This window comes from Scyliorhinus torazame, chromosome 17, assembly GCF_047496885.1.
Source record: "Scyliorhinus torazame isolate Kashiwa2021f chromosome 17, sScyTor2.1, whole genome shotgun sequence".
Taxonomy (NCBI): Eukaryota; Metazoa; Chordata; class Chondrichthyes; order Carcharhiniformes; family Scyliorhinidae; genus Scyliorhinus; species Scyliorhinus torazame.
The window spans coordinates 161,011,817-161,036,380 of record NC_092723.1 but is presented as its reverse complement, the minus strand read 5'-3'; the positions used below and the strand labels follow the sequence as shown (position 1 = coordinate 161,036,380).

At 48.5% G+C, this 24,564-nt stretch overlaps 1 protein-coding gene across 2 annotated transcripts in view; it reads right to left on the bottom strand.

Moving 5' to 3' along the window:
- The window catches only part of eif2ak1 (eukaryotic translation initiation factor 2-alpha kinase 1), a 55,042-nt gene that overhangs the window by 21,689 nt on the left and 8,789 nt on the right, over positions 1-24,564 (bottom strand). The window contains exons 4-9 of one of the 2 annotated variants that reach the window (XM_072481520.1): positions 13,303-13,346; positions 12,213-12,312; positions 12,057-12,086; positions 10,045-10,125; positions 7,778-7,877; positions 7,607-7,670 (exon numbers count right to left, since the gene is read on the bottom strand). In XM_072481520.1, the coding sequence (XP_072337621.1) occupies positions 7,607-7,670; positions 7,778-7,877; positions 10,045-10,125; positions 12,057-12,086; positions 12,213-12,312; positions 13,303-13,346 (419 nt within the window). The remainder of the gene's footprint in view (positions 1-7,606; positions 7,671-7,777; positions 7,878-10,044; positions 10,126-12,056; positions 12,087-12,212; positions 12,313-13,302; positions 13,347-24,564) is intronic. The other variant, XM_072481521.1, reaches the window with a different exon arrangement.

Below are 24,564 nucleotides of genomic sequence, written 5' to 3'. Positions count from 1 at the left end.
GCGGGGGGTCTAGCGGGGGGGGTGGGAGGGGGGAATTACTGGGTTGCTGCTGCTGGGGAAAGGGGGGAGTGGGTACGGGAGAGGATGGGCGGGGGGGCACCGCCTGGGGGAGATACAGCTGCGTGGGAACTGGGTGAGAAGCTGGAAAAAGATGATGGCTAATCGGCAAGGGGGGGGTGGGAAGCCCCCCAACTCGGCTGATCACGTGGAACGTGAGAGGGCTCAACGGGCCGATAAAGAGGGCACGGGTACTCGCACACCTTAAGAAACTTAAAGCAGATGTGGTTATGTTACAGGAAACGCACCTGAAACTGATAGACCAGGTTAGGCTGCGCAAAGGATGGGTGGGGCAGGTGTTCCATTCGGGGCTGGATGCGAAAAACAGGGGGGTGGCTATATTAGTGGGGAAGCGGGTAATGTTCGAGGCAAAGACTATAGTGGCGGATAACGGGGGCAGATACGTGATGGTGAGTGGCAAACTACAGGGAGAGATGGTGGTTTTGGTAAACGTGTATGCCCCGAACTGGGATGATGCCAATTTTATGAGGCGAATGCTAGGACGCATTCCGGACCTAGAGACGGGAAAGCTGATAATGGGTGGAGACTTTAACACGGTGTTGGAACCAGGGCTGGATAGGTCGAAGTCCAGGACTGGTAGGAGGCCGGCAGCAGCCAAGGTGCTTAAAGATTTTATGGAGCAGATGGGAGGTGTGGACCAGTGGAGATTCAGTAGACCTAGGAGTAAGGAGTTCTCGTTTTTCTCCTATGTCCATAAAGTCTATTCGCGCATAGACTTTTTTGTGCTGGGTAGGGCATTGATCCCGAAGGTGAGGGGAACGGAATATACGGCTATAGCCATTTCGGATCATGCCCCACATTGGGTGGACTTGGAGATAGGGGAGGAAACAGGAGGGCGCCCACCCTGGAGAATGGACATGGGACTAATGGCGGATGAGGGGGTGTGTCTAAGGGTGAGGGGATGTATTGAAAAGTACTTGGAACTCAATGACAATGGGGAGGTCCAGGTGGGAGTGGTCTGGGAGGCGTTGAAGGCAGTGGTTAGGGGGGAGCTGATATCAATAAGGGCACATAAAGGGAAGCAGGAGAGTAAGGAACGGGAGCGGTTGCTGCAAGAACTTTTGAGGGTGGACAGACAATATGCGGAAGCACCGGAGGAGGGATTGTACAGGGAAAGGCAAAGGCTGCATGTGGAATTTGACTTGCTGACTACAGGCACTGCAGAGGCACAATGGAGGAAGGCGCAGGGTGTACAGTATGAATATGGGGAGAAGGCGAGCAGATTGCTGGCACACCAATTGAGGAAAAGGGGAGCAGCGAGGGAAATAGGGGGAGTGAGGGACGAGGATGGAGCGGGGAGCGGAGAGAGTGAATGAAGTGTTCAGGACATTTTATAAAAAACTATATGAAGCTCAACCCCCGGATGGGAGGGAGAGAATGATGGACTTTTTGGATCGGCTGGAAATTCCCAAGGTAAAAGAGCAGGAAAGGGTGGGACTGGGAGCACAGATCGAGGTAGAAGAAGTGGTGAAAGGAATTAGGAACATGCAGACGGGAAAGGCCCCGGGACCGGACGGATTCCCAGTTGAATTCTACAGAAAATATTTGGACTTGCTCGCCCCGGTACTAACGAGGACCTTTAACGAGGCAAAGGAAAGGGGACAACTGCCCCCGACTATGTCTGAAGCAACGATATCGCTTCTCTTAAAGAAGGAAAAGGACCCGCTACAATGCGGGTCCTACAGACCAATTTCCCTCCCCTTGTGGGAGGTGTTGAGGAGATTTGGTTTTGGAGAGGGGTATGTTAGATGGGTGCAGCTATTGTATAGGGCCCCAGTGGCAAGTGTGGTCACGAATGGACGGGGATCGGCATATTTTCGGCTCCATAGAGGGACAAGGCAGGGATGTCCTCTGTCCCCATTACTGTTTGCACTGGCGATTGAGCCACTGGCGATAGCGCTGAGGGGTTCCAAGAGATGGAGGGGAGTACTTAGGGGAGGAGAAGAACACCGGGTATCTTTGTATGCGGATGATTTGCTACTATATGTGGCGGATCCGGCGGAGGGGATGCCAGAAATAATGCGGATACTTGGGGAGTTTGGGGATTTTTCAGGGTATAAATTGAACATGGGGAAGAGTGAGCTGTTTGTGGTGCATCCAGGGGAGCAGAGTAGAGAAATAGAGGACCTACCGTTGAGGAAGGTAACAAGAGACTTTCGTTACCTGGGGATCCAGATAGCTAAGAACTGGGGCACATTGCACAGGCTAAATTTAACACGGTTGGTGGAACAGATGGAGGAAGATTTCAAGAGATGGGATATGGTAGCCCTGTCAATGGCAGGGAGGGTGCAGGCGGTTAAGATGGTGGTCCTCCCGAGATTCCTCTTTGTGTTTCAGTGGCTCCCGGTGGTGGTCACGAAGGCTTTTTTTAAAAGGATAGAAAGAGCATCATGGGTTTTGTTTGGGCCGGGAAGACTCCGAGAGTGAGGAAGGGATTCTTACAGCGTAGTAGGGATAGGGGGGGGCTGGCACTACCGAGCCTAAGTGAGTACTATTGGGCCGCTAATATTTCAATGGTGAGTAAGTGGATGGGAGAGGAGGAGGGAGCGGCGTGGAAGAGATTAGAGAGGGCGTCCTGTAGGGGGACTAGCCTGCAGGCTATGGTGACAGCCCCATTGCCGTTCTCACCGAGGAACTACACCCGGTGGTGGTGGCTACACTGAAGATTTGGGGACAGTGGAGACGACATAGGGGAAAGACTGGAGCATTGGGGGGGTCCCCGATAAGAAACAACCATAGGTTTGCCCCGGGGGGAATGGATGGGGGATATGGAATGTGGCAAAGAGCGGGAATAACGCAACTGAAAGATCTATTTGTGGATGGGAAGTTCGCAAGTCTGGGAGCGCTGACCGAGAAATATGGGTTGCCCCAAGGGAATGCATTCAGGTATATGCAATTGAGGGCTTTTGCGAGGCAACAGGTGAGGGAATTTCCGCAGCTCCCGACACAAGAGGTGCAGGACAGAGTGATCTCAAAGAAATGGGTGGGGGATGGTAAGGTGTCAGATATATATAGGGAAATGAGGGACGAAGGGGAGACTATGGTGGATGAACTAAAAGGGAAATGGGAAGAAGAGCTAGGGGAGGAGATCGAGGAGGGGCTGTGGGCAGATGCCCTAAGCAGGGTAAACTCGTCGTCCTCGTGTGCCAGGCTAAGCCTGATTCAGTTTAAGGTAATACACAGGGCGCATATGACTGGAACACGGCTCAGTAAATTTTTTGGGGTGGAGGATAGGTGTGCGAGGTGCTCGAGAAGCCCAGCGAATCATACCCATATGTTTTGGTCATGCCCGGCACTACAGGGGTTTTGGATGGGGGTGACAAAGGCGCTTTCAAAAGTAGTAGGAGTCCGGGTCAAACCAAGCTGGGGGTTGGCTATATTTGGGGTTGCACAAGAGCCGGGAGTGCAGGAGGCGAGAGAGGCCGATGTTTTGGCCTTTGCGTCCCTAGTAGCCCGGCGCAGGATATTGTTAATGTGGAAAGAAGCCAAGCCCCCGGGGGTGGAGACCTGGATAAATGACATGGCGGGGTTCATAAAGCTAGAGCGGATTAAGTTCGTCCTAAGGGGGTCGGCTCAAGGGTTCACCAGGTGGTGGCAACCGTTCGTCGAATATCTTGCGGATAGATAGATGGGGGAAAAAAGAAGGCAGCAGCAGCAGCCCAGGATTTGGGGGGGGGGGGGGGGGGGGGATGGGGTGGGCGGGGGGGGGGGGGGTGTAGCTTGTGACAAGGCAGTTGCCAATTAGGGCTAGTTTTTATTTTTGTTATTTAATATTTATTTATTTTTTGTTTTTTGTTTATATAAAATAGGTCATTGTTATCTGTATTGTTATAATGTTGTGTAAAGGATGCACAATGTACTGTGTTGGTTGACCAAAAATTCTCAATAAAATATTTATTAAAAAAAAAAAAAATTATTTAAATGCTTCCAAAGACAATTAAGTGGACTTGGGCCATAAATCATCTCGGCTGAAGTTCTGAATTGTCACCTCCTGCTCCAATAACCTTTCCCTACCTATCACATTTTCTACATTACAACAGTGACTACACTTCAAAATTATGTCATTGGCTGGAAAACACTTTGGAATATTCTGGGATATTAGCCCTGGTTCTGTGGGTGACACTCTCCCCAAGATAGTAATGTGCAGGATCAAGTTCCACTTCAGAGACAAGCTCAAAGTCTAGGCTGACAGTCCAGTGGAGTACAGGAGGGAGGGCTTCACTGTTGGATGTGCTGTCTTTTGGAGGACACATTTATCGAGCCCCTATCTGGCCACTCGGGCAGTCATCAAAGAATTTTAAAAAATAAATTTAGAGTACCCAATTTTTTTTTTCCCCAATTAAGGGCAATTTAGCGTGGCCAATTCACTCACCCTGCAGATCTTTGGTTGTGGGGGTGAGACCAAGCAGACACAGGGAGAATGTAACTCCACACGCAGTGACCCGGGATCGAACCCGGGTCCTCAGCACCGTGAGGCAGCAGTGCTAGTCACTGCGCCCCCAGCAGTATTAAAAGAAGAGCAGGGGAGTTCTCCCTGGTGTCCTGTCCAGTATTTATCCCTCATCCAACATTACAAAATCAGATCTGGTCATCGTCACATTACTGTTTGTGGGGGTTTGTTGTGTACAAATTGTCTATTGTGTTTCCTACATTACAACAGTGGGGTCAGTCAGAAAGGGGGGTTGGGTAAGGGGTATTAAGGAGTCAGTTACTTTGTCAGTTTCATTATATTACTGTTGGACTTTTGGTGTGATATGTAGGAGGGAGGTCACGCTTCTGGTAGCTTCAGCCAGGACCTGCACTTTATCGGCATTTTCGGCCATTTTGTTCTGGTGTTTTTCTCCACGGAACGATGAAAATTGATTTAATAAGTTCCCCCCGGCATTAAATCCTTGCCCCCCCCAAAAGGAAAAGAACCCAGGAAGCCAGAAACAGACTCTCTCTCGGGTGCTTCATGGAACGCTTCGGCAGTTAAGATGGCATTTGGCAGAGCTGTAGTCATCGGCTGTCCCGACTACATTAGACATACTTTTAGACGCCTCAGCAAAATAATTCAACAAACAATTCAGCTGACACTTCGAGAAGCAGTGGAGCTCATTTCCGACAAAATGTGTAAGTCAATTGAGGAAGTGTTAGGCTCGGTCCGGGTGGAACTAGGTAAAGCGGTGGGGATGGCGAGAGAGCTTGGCGAGATCCTGAAAGGGGATGAGGAGGCGCTCACGAGAGACTAGGACCAGGTTGCGTCGCTGGAGGCTGAGATGGCAATGATGGCCGGTGAAAAGAAAAGATTGAAGGCTATGGTCGATGACATGGAAAATTGGTTGAGGAGACAAAACCTTCAGTCTGTGGGTTTGTCGGAGTGGGTGGAGGGCCTGAAACCAACATTGATCTGGAGCCTTGACTGTTGGTGGCCATTTTCAGGTGTTAGATGGGGCTGCAGACGGGGGCGAAGGCAGGTGCACTCGCGTTTGCGCCAATAGCCCGAAGGCGAGTTCTGCTGTGATGGAGAGTGTCTGCTCCGCCGAGTGTCTCGGCCTGGTTGGATAACCTTATGGACATTTTTTGTATTTTTTCAAGTACACCATTAGGGGATTGGTAGAGGGATTCTAACAGCCATTTATCTCATACTTCAAAGAGTTAATTACCATCAGCTGTTGGGGGTGGGGAGGGTGGAGGTAGGGTTTATTTTGTTGGATTGGGGGGGGATACGTGGGGGGGGGGGGGAGACTTGGATGTAGCTTTTGTTGTGTGTTTTTCTATATCTCTGATTCCTTGTGTTAGCGTGACAACTGTAACATGTTTGAACAATTCTCAGTTGTTTTGTAGTTTAGATCATGTTTGTTAATTATGAAACCTTTAACAAAATATTATTTAAAAAAAAAAAATATTTTACTGTTAAATAATAAAAGGTTATTTGTCTTAAATCTACAAACATGGTGACTGCAGTTTATTGAGCTCAACCAAGGTCCTCAGGTATATTAAAACAACATCTAATTTCACTTGTATTGCGACTCCAGGTCAAATGGAGCTGGAATTGACCGTGCACTAGCCCAGAGGATTATGATGTCATTTGGGGGATCTTTGGAATGGTAGACAGCGATGTTTGGGGTACAGAAGAGGCATCCGGTTTGTAACAGCATAACAGGATGGCTCTGGAAGCTAATATAGCCTTTCTTCAGTAGGTTGCACCATCCAGCTGTGGAAACTGATCAGGAGCAGAAATTGTGGTTAATTTACTCCAACCACATTATTAAATTGAATGTTATTCAGAGGGCATAATTTCTAAATTTGCAGGCGATACGAAACTTGGAAGTACTGTGAGCTATGAGGATAGTGTACAACCCCAAAATGACATAGACAAGTTGGCGGACAAGTGGCAAATTAAATTTACTGCAGAGAAGTGTGGAGTAATTAATTTTGGTTGGAAGAACATAGAGTTACATTCGCGCCACACAAGTGCCAGGCAATGACCATCTACTACAAGAGAGAATCTAACCACCATCCCTTGACATTCAATAGCATTACCATCACTGAATCCCCCACAATCAACATCCTGGAGGTTACCACTGATCAGAAACCCAACTGGACTAGCCATATTAATACTGTGGCTACCAGGGCAGGTCAGAGGCTAGGAATCCTACAGCGAGTAACTCACCTCCTGACCCCTCCCCAAAGCCTGTCCACCATCTACAAGGCACAAGTCAGGAGTGTAATGGAATACTCTCCGCTTGCCTGGGTGAGTGTAGTTCCAACAACACTCAAGAATCTTGACACCATCCAGGACAAACCAGCCCGCTAGATGGCTCCCCCTTCCACAAACATTCAAACCACCGACAAAACAATGGCAGCCCTGTGTACCACCTACAAGATGCACTCTAGTAACTCACCAAGGTTCCTCAGACAGCACCTTCCAAACCCATGACCACTACCATCTAGAAGGACAAGAACAGCAGATACCTGGGAACCCCACCACCTGGAGGTTCCCCTCCAAGTCACTCACCATCCTGACTTGGAAATATATTGCCATTCCTTCACTGTAGCTGGGGCTACATCCTGGAACTCCCACACTAACGGCACAGTGGGTGTACCTGCATCTCAGGGACGACAGTGGTCCAAGAAGGCAACTTACCAGCACCTTCTGAAGGACAACTAGAGATGGGCAATAAAGCTGGCCTAACCAGAGGGACAATATGACATAAAGAGCACAATTCTAAAGTGGATGCAGGAGCAGAAGAACCTGAATTATATTGCATAAATAATTGAAGGTGGCAGGACAGGTTGATAGAACAGTTAATAAAGCATACCCTAGCTTTTTCACCAATTATCTTCCAGTTATCTTCTTTGACTAACGACCCTCTTGAGAGTGAAACCCACTCTAGTCAAAACCCCTCATAATTTTGAACATATCTATTCAATCCCCCCTCAACCTACTCTGCCTTAAGAAGAACAGTCCTGGCTACTCCTAAATTTACAGATAATGTTACTTTTTCAGTATCTTCACAACGAATTTAAGAAAATAAATTCTTACCGACACTCTTCCTGACCAGAGGGACCCGTTAATGCACATAAATTGCTGAGAGGCATTTGGTTATCTAAATGACAGAAATAGGAAAAATACATTGGTAAAGGTACGTTAATGAAAGAAGACGCAGATGCCTATTTGTCTCGGTTTTTGTAAAGATATGAGGTTTAACTATACTTTTCGGAGGTCGTTGCTGTACATGCTCCATCCAAGTAGTGTGATAGCCAACAATGTGGGTATGCTGCAGGCCAGCTAAAACCTTAACCTCTCTCAGAACCTGAAACAAAAAAAACAGAAAAGGCTCCAGTCACACTTCAAAACCCAGAATTCTCACAAATTATCACCAAGAGCTAACTTAACTGAATGGCATGCTTAAGTATGTCTTGAGGGGGTAAATAGATTGTTCTCCTCTGAGCAAAGTGCTGATCCTCACGGAGTTAATGCTCCATGGGCACCATAAGTCAGTCCCCTACCGAGTGTAGGTTCACAATGGGGAAACCACAGCTACATCCTGTCCTCACCCAAGGTTGGACACCTTTAGTTTTCAGTATCACTGCATATAGACCATGATAAAGGTGATTTCCAGAAGACGTAGGAGCAAAGTAAGGCCATTCGGTCCATCGAATCTGCTCTGCCATTCAATGAGATCATGACTGACGTGATAATCCTCAACTCCACTTTCCCACCTTAACCCCATATCCCTTGATTCCGTTACTGATTAAAAATCTTCCTATCTCAGCCTTGAACATACTTAATGACCCACCCTCTACAGCTCTATATGGTAAAGAATTTGACAGATTCACTACCCTCAGTGAAGAAATTCCTGCTCATCTCTGTCTTAAATGGACAACTTTGATTATGCCCTCTGGTCCTAGACTCCTACAAGGGGAAACATTCTTTCAGTATCTACCGTCAAGCCCCTGAGAATCCTATATATATATATCAATAAGGTAGCCTCTCAGGGCAACACGGTGGCGCAATGGGTTAGCACTGCGGCCTCACGGCGCCGAGGTCCCAGGATCGATCCCGGCTCTGGGTCACTGTCCGTGTGGAGTTGCACATTCTCCCCGTGTTTGCGTGGGTTTCGCCCCCACAACTCAAATAAAGATGTGCAGGTTAGGTGGATTGGCCACGCTAAATTGCCTCTTAATTGAAAAAAAAAATGAATTGGGTACTCTAAATTATAAAAAAAAAAAATTGCCTCTCATTCTTCTAAACGCCAGTGTGCACAGGCCCAACCTACTCAATCTTTCATCATAAGAAATACCTTCCGTCCCCGGGATCAATCTAGTGAACCTTCTCTAGATTGACTCCAATACCAGTATATCTTTCCTTCGATAAGGAGACCAAAACTGTTCACAGTATTTCAGGTGTAGTGTAACTAGTGCCTTGTATAGTTTTAGCAGGACTTCCCTATTTTTATATTCCATTCCCTTTGAAATAAAGGCCAACATTCCATTTGCCTTACCAATTACCTGAACTTGCAAGCTAGCGTTTTGTGATTTATGCACCATGACCCCCAAATCCCTCTATGCTGCAGCCTTCTGCATCCTTTCTCCATTTAAATAATATTCAGGTTCTTCATTCTTCCAAGCAAAGGGCATAACTTCACATTTTCCTCCATTATATTCCATCTGCCAAGTTTTTGCTCACTCACCTAACCCTTCTGTTTCCCTCTGTAGACTTTGCGTCATCCTCACCATTTGCCTTCCCACCAATTTCTGCGTCACCCGCAAACTTAGCAATAGTGTATTCACTTCCCTTATCTAAGTCATTAAGATATTTTGTAAATAATTGTGGCCACAGCACGGACACCTCCACTGGTTGCAGGTTGTCATCCTGAAAATGCCCTCTTACTCCAACTGTCTGTCTTCTATCTATTATCCAATCCTCTATCTGTGCTATTAAACTACCCCCAACACCATGGGCTCTTATCTTATTAAGTAGCCTATTGTGTGGTACCTTATCAAATGCTTTTTGGAAATCCAAGTATATTACATCTACTGGTTTTCCTTCATCTATCCTGGTTGTTACCACCTAAAAGAATTCTAATAAAGGACCAGGTTCGAACCCGGCCCCGGGTCACTGTCGGCGTGGAGTCTGCACATTCTCCCCATGTCTGCATGGGTTTCACCCCCACAACCCAAAGATGTGCAGGTTAGGTAGATTGGCCACACTAAATTGCCCCTTAATTGGAAAAAAATAATTGGGTACTGGGGCCCAGGCATCTGAAAGCGTGGCTGTCAAGGGTGCAGGAATAGAAATTGTGGTTGTGCAAGAGGCCAGAATTGGAGGAGCACAGATACCTGGACAGAGAGTTGTAGGGCGAGAGGAGGTGACAGGAATAGTGAGTCCTACTTTCATCAACAAATAGGCAGCAATCTCAAACATACAACGGGCAACTTGCTACGCAAATATCTGCGCCTCCACCATTAACTGGATACCTTCATGCAGTCATATCTTGTAATCTTCTTCATGATAATCTTCTTTATAGCATATAGCTGGCGATCCAATTTATTTCTGACCTGGAATAAATAGAAATACAAGGGTACAATTTCTGATTAATGAATTTTAATGCACGCGATTCATGTTCACGCTTCCATTATGCCACCGATGTACAAATCGATCTGTAATAATCCTCACGAGACCCACGGGGATGACCCGCTGATCTCTCCATGGCGCTCGTGGAATACGAGCTCCCGCCCCGCAAATAAATTGCATGCATCGTCAAAAGTAGCCTCAATTAAGATAACCCTCCAAGTGAATGGCCACCCCTTGGATTTGGAAATAGATACAGAGGCTGTCGTCTTGATCATTGGACAACAGACATTCAGGAAAATTCCTTTCGGGATCCAGTACCTGGGTCTAAAGGACACTAAGGCACGGCTGGCAATGAATGCCGGAGAACTATTAACAATTACTGGGACAACGATGACCCCGGTTACCCAGGGACAACAATCAGTTTGAGTGCCACTGATAGTGGTGTAGGGGCCCGGACCCAGTCTTCTGGGCTACGATTGGTAATAGACATTGTGCCTAGATTGACAACAGATCTTTAGAATGGGTACAGGTGGATTGCATGAGGTCCAGGGAAAATACCCAGAAGACTTCCAGGAAAGCCTAGGGAGGTTAAAGGAGGCCACAGTTAAAATTTACGTTGACCCGGATGCCCAACCCAAGTATTTCAGGGCCCGCCCAGTCCCATACGACGTGCTGTCAAAGGTGGACGATGAGCTGAGGCAGCTGGAGAACTTGTGGATTATTCTCCCAACCCAATTTGCAGAATGGGCATTACCAGTAGTCCCGATACTGAAGCCTGACAAGGCCGTCCGCTTGTGCGGCGACTATAAAATGATGGTCAACCAGGCTTCCCGTTAGGACAGGTACCCCATGCCATGTGTGGAAGAGCTTTACGCGTAGTTGGCTGGGGGCCATTCTTTCTTGGAAGCTGGACATGAGCCATGCATACCTCCAGCTGGAGTTGGACAAGACGAGAATGTGGAAAAGAAACAAGACCTCCAGAAGAAGTATCATGACCACTGGAAGCAGGAAGGAGGGTTCAATCCAGGGGACATAGTATATGTCCAGAATTTGGGGGATGGAGCCGGGTGGGACCATAGTGGAGAAGACGTGACTAGTCTCCGACATAGTCAAAACCAGCGAATGGACAGTACGCAAGCAGGTGGACTACCTCAAAGGTAGGGAGCCTGCACCAGAGGTAGCCCCACTAGACAAATCAGTCCCCTGTCCCCCATATCTACCATCCGTTGACCAGGGAGCAGAACCCCCCCCAAGGATCAGGTCTGCATGAGACTCTGCATCAGATATTGATATGGAATCCTCAATGCTTTTGGAGGACAGTAGGATCAGAGACGGACTTCCGACAGGACCCCTCCGACGGTCGACACGAAAATGAAGTTCCCCAACACGTTATACACCTCCCTGCCCCAGCCTCACAGCTATTGGAGGCAAAGCGGTGAAAGAGACCTCCACTGCATCCAGCAACAGAGAGACCTACAGATTCAGATGGGGGGGGGAGGGAATGCAACCCTCACGGGGATGACCCGATTGATCTCCCCATGGGGCTCGTGGAATACGTGCTCCCCCGCTGATGGCAGAGGCCTGTCAGCTGGGGCTCTTCGAATCGACCCTTAAAAGCCAGCCTGGATTGGGACCGGCGTGGTCAAGCGTGCCGGTTGGGAGCCCCACTCAAATGTTGAGGCTGGAGTCATTCGAAAATTCCAACTTAGATTCATAGTTTTTTGTTAGGCAACGGGCGTTAAGGGTTACGGAACCAAGGTGGGTAAATGGAGTTAAGATACAGCTCAGTCATGATCTAAAATGGATAGTGGAACAGGCTTGAGGGACCGAATGACCTTACTTCTGTTCCAATTTTTCCTCCTCTAGCCTTCTACCACTGAAAAAAAAAAGACAGTGCCATTCAGATACTCTGTACCTTCAGGTTCATGTCAACTTCCATACGCTTCTAGATAAGGGGAAGGATAACACGTTAGAAGAGGTTCCATATCTCTTACTGTTTCTCAGCTCATACAGTTTTTACTTAGAGCAGAATCAGAATCCAGAATCAAAAATGAAAGATTTTGCCACAAACCTTGTAGACTTTCCCATAACTACCTTGTCCCAGTCTTTCGATTTCTTCAAATTCACTGAGATAGCGAGATGTCTGTTCATAGAACAGGGTTTCCTTGGTTCTGAGCACAGATCAAAAAGCAACGCTTCAGTTTACAATATTCTAGTTAACACATTCTGAATAATTAAGAGGTTGGTAATGATGCTGCCCCACAGCGCCAAGGACCCGGGTTCAATTCCGGCCCTGGGTCGCTGTCCGTGTGGAGTTTGCACATTTTCCCCATGTCTGCGTGGGTCTCACCCCCACAACCCAAAGGTGTGCAGGGTAGGTGGATTGGCCACACTAAATTGCCCCTTAATTGGAAAAAAAAGAATTGGGTACTCTAAATTTATTGAAAAAAATAAAAGACTTTTGGTAATGTTGCTCAATCACATATTTTTTAAAAATCAAGCTTGTGGCGTGGGCGTCACTGGCAAGGCCAGCATTTATTGTCCATTCCCGAGTTAGCTTCAGTACAACTAAGAGATTGCCCAGCCTCATCAAAGGGCAGATAAGACTCCACCATGTTGGTGTGGGAGTGGAGTCACAAATACAGGCCCGCCGGGTATGGCTGGGGGGTGGGGTTTCCTTCCCGAATAGAATTTTAGCAAACCAGGTGGGCTTTTAAACAACTCTCCGAAAGCTTCATAGTCAGTTTACTGACAACAGAACATTATTCCCAGAATTTAAAACATAACTGAATTCAGACGTGGTGGCACGGTGGCGCAGTGGTTAGCACTGCTGCCTACGGTGCTGAGGACCAGGTTCGATCCTGGCCCCGGGTCACTGTCCGCGTGGCGTTTGCACATTCTCCCCGTGCCTGCGTGGGTTTCACCCCCACTGCCCAAAGATGTGCAGGTTAGGTGGATTGGCCACGCTAAATTGCCCCTTAATTGGAAACAAATAATTGGAAACTCTAAATTAATTTTTCAAATTAAAAACAAAAAATGAAAATAAAAATAACTGAATTCAAATTCTCAAACTACCTGTGGTGGGATTTGAACTCTCACCTCTGGATTATTAGTTCAGTAACATAACCACTGCACCCGCACTCAGTTCATTCACCACATACCTGCAGGAGACAGGGGCAGCTCCATCTCCATTTGTAGCAGGTCTCTAAAAAAACAGAAAGGCAATGTGAATGAGAAGCCAACCTCATTCACTGCAATCCAAACAGCCCAACTCTCAACAACTATGGCAACGTTACCCTCAGCTGGAGGCTTCCCAGTCTAGAGGTAGATTTACAATGAAACACACCATGCCTACGCACAGGGCCCCGAGCAATTTGGGGGGTGTCATAATATACACCAGTATATCATGGTGCAGATACAAACACACTGATCGACTCACAGCAAGACCAATCAACACACACAACACCGCAGCCAATCACCAGTTAGAGCACACTCACTATAAAGACAGGGGGCATCAGAGTTCCCATTCATTCGGGATGCAGCCTCCTAGGACAGAGCTTACAGCACAGATCTTCACCATGCGCTGAGTGCATAGACTGGTTAGGACAGGCAGAGGTCTTTAGTTTAATCTAACATCGTGTTAACCCACAGTGAAAGTATATTCAACAGTTTCTGACTTAATAAACTAGTGTTGCACTATTTTAAGTGTTGGTGGCCTGTATTGTTCCACGGATCCAGAGCACCCAACATATCGAGAGAAGAGCTGGTGTCTGTGGGTAGGAGAAATTGTAATATATTGCATTTTAGTCAAAATAAGGACATGGGGAGTCCACACCGAGTAAAATAAGAAACAAAGTTCTATTTACTCAAACGATATGTACTCTACCCGGCAGATCCCTATCAGGTTCCCCTTGAGGTCGGTGCCTTACTGGCTGACCTTATATACATGAGTTAATTGAGATCCCTGCCCCAGCAGAGGAGCTCGTACTCCATAAGGAGCACAGGGAAGGCAAGCATTCAATTTTATATTTTGTTGAAGTAATGTCATTAAAAACCCTGGGTTCAAATACATACATGCAGTATGTCTGCTAAAGCTGTGATTAAGAAGTTGTAGCGGTGAGGAATAATCATTGATTTTAACCCTTTACTTGTTTTTGCAGAAATGGATAATGGAACTGCTTTTATTGTTGGAGGTTCCCTTGGATGTGGATAATGTATGAGGGATTGTGTTGAGTCCTAGCTAAGCAGGTCATGGGACATCTTAGTGGGAGGAGGAAGGAGATTTTGGACACAGATGATGTAATTAATGGGAGGAGCCAGGCTTTGCTATAGTTTTGCAGTCTCTTTTAAGATTTTAAGTTGAACAGCAGTTTGTCAGAAGATTTGAGTCTGACAAGACAAGGATTTTCAGTTTTTTCCTGAGAGGGTCTCTCTCTCCAAAGGTCTGCACAGATAAGTAACCCTGATTGTTAACTTTTTTGAAATGGCATTTGAACTGTATTGGGTTGCTTAATCAGAATATAGAGTGGCAGGTATAGCTCGTAAGTTATAGTTTTTTTTTCTTTTATTTAATAAGTGTGTTAACTGTCTATTGGAAAGCTATTGCTATGTTGCTAATGTGATTGATTCTGTGTTTAAATTTGTTTTACCATAAAAGATACCTATTGGTCAGTGTTATCACTCCTGTGGTTGGGCAGCACGGTGACACAGTGGTTAGCACTGCAACCTACAGCGCCGAGGACCTGGGTTCGATCCCGGCCCTGAGTCACTGTCTGTGTGAAATTTGCACATTCTCCCCGTGTCTGCGTGGGTTTCACCCCCACAACCCAAAGATGTTCAGGGTAGGTGGATTGGCCACGATAAATTGCCCCTTAATTGAAAAAAATGAATTGGGTACTGTAAATTTTTTTTTTTTTTTTTTTTTTTTAAATCACTCCTGTGGTTTATTAGTACACTTCCCTCACAGTCTTACAAATTGCAAATTGTTGAGATTCTCGTACAGGAACCCTAACATCACCAGAGCCATCGCTTTCCATTGCCTACTGATAAGCTCATTTGTATTTATTGGGCATATCAGCAGGAACTGCAGAGTGACATTAGACTCTGATTAGTCGAGTCCCCTTAGAGCGGGAAACCAGACTGGTTTGAACGTTGAGGTACGTGTGAGGAGCAAAGGGCAACTAGGCGAGGAGAGGCAGAGACAGAATATCCTGGGCGGGATTCTCTGATCCTGGGGCTAAGTGTTGATGCCGTTGTAAACGCTGTTGCGTTTCTCACCGTCGTCAACATGGCCGCAGGAGCAGCGATTCTGACCCCTACAGGGGGCCAGCACAGCACGGAGCGACCTACGCCGAACCAGCTGCCGATCCCCGGTGTCAGATGGGCGCCGTGGGTCTGCGCATGCGCAGTGGGACCGGTGCCAATGCACGCATGCACAGTGGTTCCCTTCTCTGCGCCGGCTCCGACGCAACATGGCGTAGGGCTACAGGGGCCGGCGCGGAACAAAAGACGCCCCCAGCCCAAGACGCTGGCCCGCCGATCGGTAGGCCGCGACCACGGGCCAGGCCACAGCGGAGGCCTACCCCGGGGATGGACCCCCCCTGCCCCCCCCCCCACCAGACCGCCCCCCGCTGCATCCACGCCGGGATTCTGCCGGGTAAGAGCAGGTGTGAACGGCGGCGGCGGGACTCAGCTTTTTTTGCGTGGCCGCTCAGCCCATCCCGGGCGGAGAATCTCCGGGGTCCCCGTAGAGCGGCCCCCGACCGCCGCCGCACCAATTGGTGAGGAGGATAGGCAGGCCAAGGTACCGGGGCCAGGCAAAACCCACAATGTGGTGAGTCAGCCGGTCAGATCAGCAGGATACGAGTAGAGAATGGAGCAGGTAACCCACAGGCCAGAATCAATAAGGACAGGCAACAACACCTCTTCCACGATCATCCTCAACACCAGTGCCCCACAAGGTTGTGTCCTCAGCCCCCCACTATACTCCTTATGCACCTATGACTGTGGCCGAATTCCTCTCCAACTGGATTTTCAAATTTGCTGATGACACCACCATCGTGGGTCGGATTTCAAACAATGACGAGACAGAGTACAGGAATGAGATAGTGAATCTGGTGAACTGGTGGGAAGACAATAATCTCTCCCTCAATGTCAACAAAACAAAGGAGATTTTCATCGACTTCAGGAAGCGTAGTGGAGAACATGCCCCTGTCTACATCAATGGGAACAAAGTAGAAAGGGTCAAAACCTTCAAGTTTTTAGGTATCCAGATCACCAACAACTTGGCCTGGTCCCCCCCATGCCAAAACTATAGTTAAGAAAGCCCACCAATGACTCTACTTACTCAGAAGACTAAGGAAATTTGGCATGTCAGCTACGACCCTCACCAACTTCTACAGATGCACCATAGAAAGCATTCTTTCTGGTTGTATCACAGCTTGGTATGGATCCTGTTCTGCCCAAGACCGCAGGAAACTACAAAAGGTCGTGAATGTAGCCCAATCCATCACGCAAACCAGCCTCCCATCCACTGACTCTGTCTACAATTCCCGCTGCCTCGGAAAGGCAACCAGCATAATTAAGGACCCTACGCATCCCGGTCATACTCTCTTCCACATTCTTCTGTCAGGAAAAAGATACAAAAGTTTGAGGTCACGTACCAACCGACTCAAGAACAGCTTCTTCCCTGCTGCCATCAGACTTTTGAATGGACCTACCTCGTATTCAGTTGATCTTTCTCTACACCGTACCCAAGACTGTAACATTACATTCTGTAGTCTTTCCTTTCTCCCCTCTGTATGGTATGCATTGTCTGTATAGCATACAAGAACCAATACTGTTCACTGTATACTAATACATGTGATAATAATAAATCAAATCAAAATCAAATCAAGGTGAGGGGCGAATCGACCCCCAGGGCTGAGGAGGATAGGCATGCTGGCCAGCAACAGCGAAGTGAGGCGCCGGGCAAAATCCACAAGGTGAGTCATCCAGTGGGGGTCGGTGTCTCTCCCTCTCACACACACACGTCTCTCCCTCACACATACGTGTCTCACACACACACACACACGTGTCTCTCCCCCTCAGAAACGCACACACGTGTCTCCCCCTCACAATCGCAGTGTCACTCCCTCACAAACAGGTGTCTCATCACACACACACACACACACACACATCACACACCCACTTGTGTGACACACACCCACACATGCACGACACACACAAACACGTGCCACACACCCATGTACTTGTCACACACACATGTTTGTGTCACGTATCACATTCTCTACCCCGTCTGTCAAACACAAAAACACTCTATCCCCCTGTCATACACATACTCTCTCTCCCCTCTGTTACACACATTCTCTACCCCATCATACATACACACAGATATTCTCTAACCCAGTCATATACACACACTCTCTCCACCCCCCTCTGTCACACACACACTCTCTACCCCAGTCATATACACACACTGTCTCTACCCCTCTGTCTCATACATACAAAAACACTCTCCCCCCTCTGTCACACACACTCTACCCCGGTCACACACACACACACTCTACCCATCTGTCATACAAACACACTCTCTCTACCCCGTGTCACACACACACACACACTCTCTCTCTCTACCCCCATCATACATACACACACACACACTCTCTACCCCCGCATATACACACTTCTCTACCCAGTCTCACCTTCTCTACTCCCCTCTGTCACACACACACACTCCACATCCCCTGTCAAACACACTCTACCCCCCTCCTCTGTCACACACACACACACACACGCCTACCCCAACTAAGTACTTTTTAAAAAATAAACATTTTATTGACGTATTTTTGGTATTGTAACAACAACACAATAAACAATGTACATGAAACTATAAACATAGTGCAAAAGCCGTCTCCCTTCCTTACAGTCCCACCTTTATTAACCCCCTAGTCTAAGCTAAACTAACCCCCCCCGCATTCTGCTGCTGATTAATTTTCTGCGAAGAAGTCGACGAACGGTTGCCACCTCCGGGCGAACCCTAACAGTGACCCTCTCAAGGCAAACTTGATTTTCTCCAAACGGAGAAAGCTAGCCATGTCAGATAGCCAGGTCTCCGACTTCGGGGGCTTTGAGTCTCTCCAAGCTAATAATATCCGTCTCCGGGCTACCAGGAAAGCAAAGACTAGAACGTCTGCCTCTTTCTCCTCCTCGATTCCCGGGTCTTCCGACACCCTGAAAATCAGCCCCACCCTTGTTTTTAACACTGTGGACATGACATCTGCAAACCCCGCCAAAATCCCCTAAGCTTCGGATATGCCCAGAACATGTGGACATGGTTCGCTGGTCTTCCCGCACATTTTGCACACCTGTCTTCCACCCCAAAGAATCTGCTCGTCCGGGCCACTGTCATGTGAGCCCGATGAACGATCTTTAATTGTATCAGGCTAAGCCTGGCACATGTTGCGGACGCGTTGACTCTACTCAACGCATCCGCCCATAGACCATCCTCTATCTTCCTCCCAGCTCCTCCTCCCACTTGCGCTTCAGCTCCTCGGTCTGCGTCTCCTCTGACCCCATAAGTTCCTTGTAAATGTCAGAGACGCTCCCTTCTCCTACCCACCCTCTGGAAACTACCCTGTCCTGAATCCCCCTTAGCGGTAGGAGCAGGAAGGTTGATACCTGTTTACGTAGGAAGTCCCGCACCTGCAGATACCTGAATTTGTTTCCCCCTCGCCAACCCAAACCTCTCCTCCAGCACCCTCATACTCGGAAAGCTACTCTCTATAAACATATCCCCCATCCTCTCAATCCCTGCTCTCCGCTATATCCGGATCCCCCCATCCATACTTCCCGGGGCAAACCGGTGATTATTACAGATTGGGGACCAGACCGATGCTCCCTTTGCTCCCACATGTCTCCTCCATTGCCCCAAGACTCTCAGGGTTGCCACCACCACGGGGCTGGTGGAGTACTGTGGCGGCGGGAACGGCAGAGGCGCAGTTACCAACGTCCCCAGACTGGTGCCCTTGCATGAAGCCGCCTCCATACGCTCCCATGCCGACTCCTCCTCCACCATCCACTTCCTGATCATGGCTATATTCGCCGCCCCTGTAATAGTTACTAAAATTTGGCAGCGCAGCCCGCCTTCTCCCCAACTCTGCTAAAGCATTACCTTCCTTACTCGCGGGGTCTTGCCCGCCCAAACAAAGCCAGTGATCACTTTGTTGACCCGTTTGACAAAGGACCGCGGAATAAAGATGGGGAGATACTGAAATACAAACAGGAATCTCAGGAGGACCATCATCTTCACCGTCTGCACCCTCCCAGCCAGTGACAATGGAAGCGTGTCCCACCTCTGAAAATCATCCTTCATTTGGTCTACAAGCCGGGCCAGATTTAATTTATGCAGCCGGTCCCATTCTTGCGCCACTTGAATGCCTAGGTACCTAAAGCTTCCCCCTATTAATCTAAACAGCAGCTCCCCCAATCGCCTCTCCTGTCCCCTCGCCTGGACCACAAACATCTCACTTTTCCCCATATTTAGTTTATACCCCGAAAACGGCCAAATTCCCCAAGAATCCTCATGATTTCTTCCATCCCCCTCTATTGGGTCCGATACATACTGAAGCAGGTTGTCTGCATATAGCGACACTCTGTGCTCCCCCCCCCCCCCCCCCCCCGGACCAGCCCCTTCCAACCCCTTGAGGGTCTCAGAGCAATTGCCAACGGTTCTATAGCTAGCGCGAACAACAGTGGGGAGAGGGGGTATCCCTGTCTCATCCCCCTGTGCAGTCTAAAATAGTCCGATGTTGTCCTATTCATCCGTACGCTTGCCACAGCAGTATGATACAGCAACCTGACCCAGTCAATAAAGCCCCACCCAAATCCGAACCGTCCCAGTACCTCCCACAGATAATCCCATTCTACCCGATCAAAAGCCTTTTCTGCATCCATTGCGATCACTACCTCCACCTCCCTACCTTCCGGGGGCATCATGATCACGTTTAACAACCTTCTTACATTGGCCACCAACTGCCTACCCTTAACAAACCCCATCTGGTCCTCCCCAATAACGTCCGGAACACAATCCTCAATCCTGGAGGACAAAATTTTGGCCAGCAATTTGACATCCACATTCAACAGGGCTAGCGGCTTGTAGGACCCAGCAGAGGGCAGTAGAGCAGAGCTGCTGATTGGCTGTTGTGGGGAAAATTTGCATTCGTGTATTGCGATCACTGCATCCAAAAGGTGGTTTGCGGAGGAGCTGTTGTCAAGTTAAACCCGAAACACTTCTTCAGTGTTTCCCTCCCTACCTCCTCCTACGTACGTGAAAAGCAAGTGGGTAGCCAGGGAAAGGGTTGGCCCACTGAAGGATAGGCAAGGGAATCTATGTGTGGAGCCAGAGGAAATGAGCAAGGTACTAAATGAATACTTTGCATCAGTATTCACCAAAGAGAAGGAATTGGTGGATGTTGAGTCTGGAAAAGGGTGTGTAGATAGCCTGGGTCACATTGAGATCCAAAAAGACGAGGTGTTGGGCGTCTTGAAAAATATTAAGGTAGATAAGTCCCCAGGGCCTGATGGGATCTACCCCAGAATACTGAAGGAGGCTAGAGAGGAAATTGCTGAGGCCTTGACAGAAATCTTTGGATCCTCACTGTCTTCAGGTGATGTCCTGGAGGACTGGAGAATAGCCAATGTTGTTCCTCTGTTTAAGAAGGGTAGCAAGGATAATCCAGGGAACTACAGGCCAGTGAGCCTTATGTCAGTGGTAGGGAAATTACTGGAGAGAATTCTTCGAGACAGGATCTACTCCCATTTGGAAGCAAATGGACGTATTAGTGAGAGGCAGCATGGTTTTGTGAAGGGGAGGTCGTGTCTCACTAACTTGATAGAGTTTTTCGAAGAGGTCACAAAGATGATTGATGCAGGTAGGGCAGTGGATGTTGCTTATATGGACTTCAGTAAGGCCTTTGACAAGGTCCCTCATGGTGGACTAGTACAAAAGGTGAAGTCACACGGGATCAGGGGTGAGCTGGCAAGGTGGATACAGAACTGGCTAGGTCATAGAAGGCAGAGAGTAGCAATGGAAGAATGCTTTTCTAATTGGAGGGCTGTGACTAGTGGTGTTCCGCAGGGATCAGTGCTGAGACCTTTGCTGTTTGTAGTATATATATATATAAATGATTTGGAGGAAAATGTAACTGGTCTGATTAGTAAGTTTGCAGACGACACAAAGGTTGGTGGAATTGCAGATAGTGATGAGGACTGTCAGAGGATACAGCAGGATTTAGATTGTTTGGAGACTTGGGCGGAGAGATGGCAGATGGAGTTTAATCCGGACAAATGTGAGGTAATGCATTTTGGAAGGTCTAATGCAGGTAGGGAATATACAGTGAATGGTAGAACCCTCAAGAGTATTGAAAGTCAGAGAGATCTAGGTGTACAGGTCCACAGGTCACTGAAAGGGACAACACAGGTGGAGAAGGTAGTCAAGAAGGCATACAGCATGCTTGCCTTCATTGGCCGGGGCATTGAGTATAAGAATTGGCAAGTCATGTTGCAGCTGTATAGAACCTTAGTTAGGCCACACTTAGAGAATAGTGTTCAATTCTGGTCGCCACACTACCAGAACGATGTGGAAGCTTTAGAGAGGGTGCAGAAGAGATTTACCAGAATGTTGCCTGGTATGGAGGGCATTAGCTATGAGGAGCGGTTGAATAAACTGGAACGACGGAGGTTGAGGGGCGACCTGATAGAAGTTTACAAAATTATGAGGGGCATAGACAGAGTGGCTAGTCAGAGGCTTTTCCCCAGGGTAGAGGTGTCAATTACTAGGGGGCATAGGTTTAAGGTGCGAGGGGCAAGGTTTAGAGGAGATGTAGGAGGCAAGTTTTTTTACACAGAGGGTAGTGGGTGTCTGGAACTCGCTGCCGGAGGAGGTAGTGGAAGTAGGGACGATAGTGACATTTAAGGGGCATCTTGACAAATGCATGAATAGGATGGGAATAGAGGGATACGGACCCAGAAAGTGTAGAAGATTGTAGTTTAGTCAGGCAGCATAGTCGGCACGGGCTTGGAGGGCCGAAGGGCCTGTTCCTGTGCTGTACTTTTCTTTGTTCTTTGTTCTTTGACCCACACAGCTCCGCATTCTTGTCCCGCTTCAGAATAAGCGAAATCATGGCCTGTGACATCGTCGGGGGCAGCACCCCTCTTTCCCTTGCCTCACTGAACCCCCTCATCAACACTGGCCCCAATATCCCAGAGAACTTTTTATAAAACTCCACTGGATACCCGTCCGACCCCGGGGATTACCCGACTGCATGGCTTTCAGACCCTCCACTATCTTTTCCAGCCCGATTGGGGCCCCAGCCCTTCTACCAGCTCCCCGTCCCCCTTTGGGAGATTCAGCCCCTCCAAGAAGTGCCTCATCCCCTCCGGCCCTGTAGGGGGTTCCGACCTGTACAGCCTACTGTAGAAATCCCTAAATGCCTTATTCACCCCTGCTGAATCTCCAACCAGGTTCCCATCTCCGTCATTCCTTGGCTGCCTCCCTCTTTCTAAGCTGCTGTGCAAGCATTCTGCTGGCCTTCTCTCCATGCTCATAGATTGTCCCCCTCTCCTTTCTCAGCTGCTCCACCGCCCTCCCTGTGGTTAACAAGCCGAACTCCGCCTGTAGCCTCCGCCGTTCCCTTAAAAGCCCTGCCTCTGGGGTCTCCGCATACCTCCTATCGATCTGTAGTATCTCCTTAACCAGTCGGTTAGTCTCTGCCCTGTGCACCTTTTCCCGATGGGCCCGTATAGAGATCAGCTCCCCTCTGACCACCGCCTTCAGTGCTTACCAGACCACCGCTGCTGAAATTTCCCCCATGTCGTTGACCTGCAGGTAGTTCTGAATACATTTCCTCAACCGCTCGCACACCCCTTCGTCAGCCAAAAGTCCCACATCTAGCCTCCAGTGTGGGCACTGGTTACTGTCTTTACTCAGGTCAACCCAGTGCAGAGCATGGTCTGAGATTGTGATCGCCGAGTACCCAGTGTCCACCACCCCTGCCAGTAAGGTCCTGCTCAAAATAAAGAAATCAATCCAGGAGTACACTTTATGCACATGTGAGTAGAAGGAGAACTCCTTCACCCTCGGCTGCCCAAATCTCCATGGATCCACTCCCCCCATCTGCTCCATGAACCCTTTTAGTTCCTTTGCCATTGCTGGCACCCTGCCCGTTTTCGAGCTTGACCAGTCCAAGCCAGGGTCAATAACTGTGTTGAAGTCCCCTCCCATGACCAACCTGTGTGAGTCCAGATCCGGTACCTTCCCCAGCATCCTCTTTATAAATTCCACATCATCCCAATTTGGCGCATACACATTCACTAATACCACCTGCACCCCCTCCAGTTTCCCACTGACCATAATGTACCGACCTCCCACATCCGAGACTATTCTACCCGCCTCAAAACACCACCCGCTTATTGATCAGGATCGCGACCCCTCTAGTCTTGGAGTCTAGTCCCGAGTGAGAGACCTGCCTGACCCAGCCTTTCCTCAATCTAATCATGTCAGTTACTCTAAGGTGCATCTCCTGCAATATTACCACATCCGCCTTCAGTCCCCTAAGATGCGCGAACACACTCTTGACCGGCTGATTTAACCCTCGAACATTCCAGATGATCAGCCTAGTTGGGGGGCTCATTGCCCCCCCCCCCCCCTTCGCCAATCAGCCATCCCCTTTTTTGGGGCAGCCTCCAACCCGTGCTCCGCGCCTCCGCCGGCCCACCCCCAGGCAACCTCCACCCCCAACCTCCTCTCTGTCCCTTAGCCCAAGTCCCTCCCTCGTCAGCAGAACATTTACCCCCTCCCCCCTCTAGTAACAACACAATAAAATTCAACCCCTTCAATAAACCAAACATATGCATACCCCCCACTACGCCCGCCCAGCTAGCTTGGTGGCCCCATCCCTGGTGCCGGATAGTCTCCCACCTATTGTTCCCTCCCCGCCGCTCATACAAACATACTCCAACATCAAACAATCCCCACACAATTGCCCGACAGAAAAACACTAAAATCTAAACAAGCACACTTCCGTCCCCCAACAGTGCAAATGAAACCCTTAACTCACTCAGCTCTACTGCTGGTCCCAAATGAATGCAAAAGGCATTACAAACAGCTTCCACCAAACCAAAAATGAGAAACTTTTTTTAAAAAAGAACAGAAAAACAAAAAAAACAATACAAGAACGTTGCAGCAAAGTTCAAAAGTTCTCAGTCCACCACCAGTCCTTTCCTTTTCGCGAATTCGAGCGCGTCCTCAGGCCACTCGAAATAAAAGTGCTGTTCCTCGTGCCTGACCAAGAGACAGGCCGGATACAACAGTCCGAACTTCACCTTTTTCTTAAAAAGGATCGACCTAATCTGGTTGAAGCCTG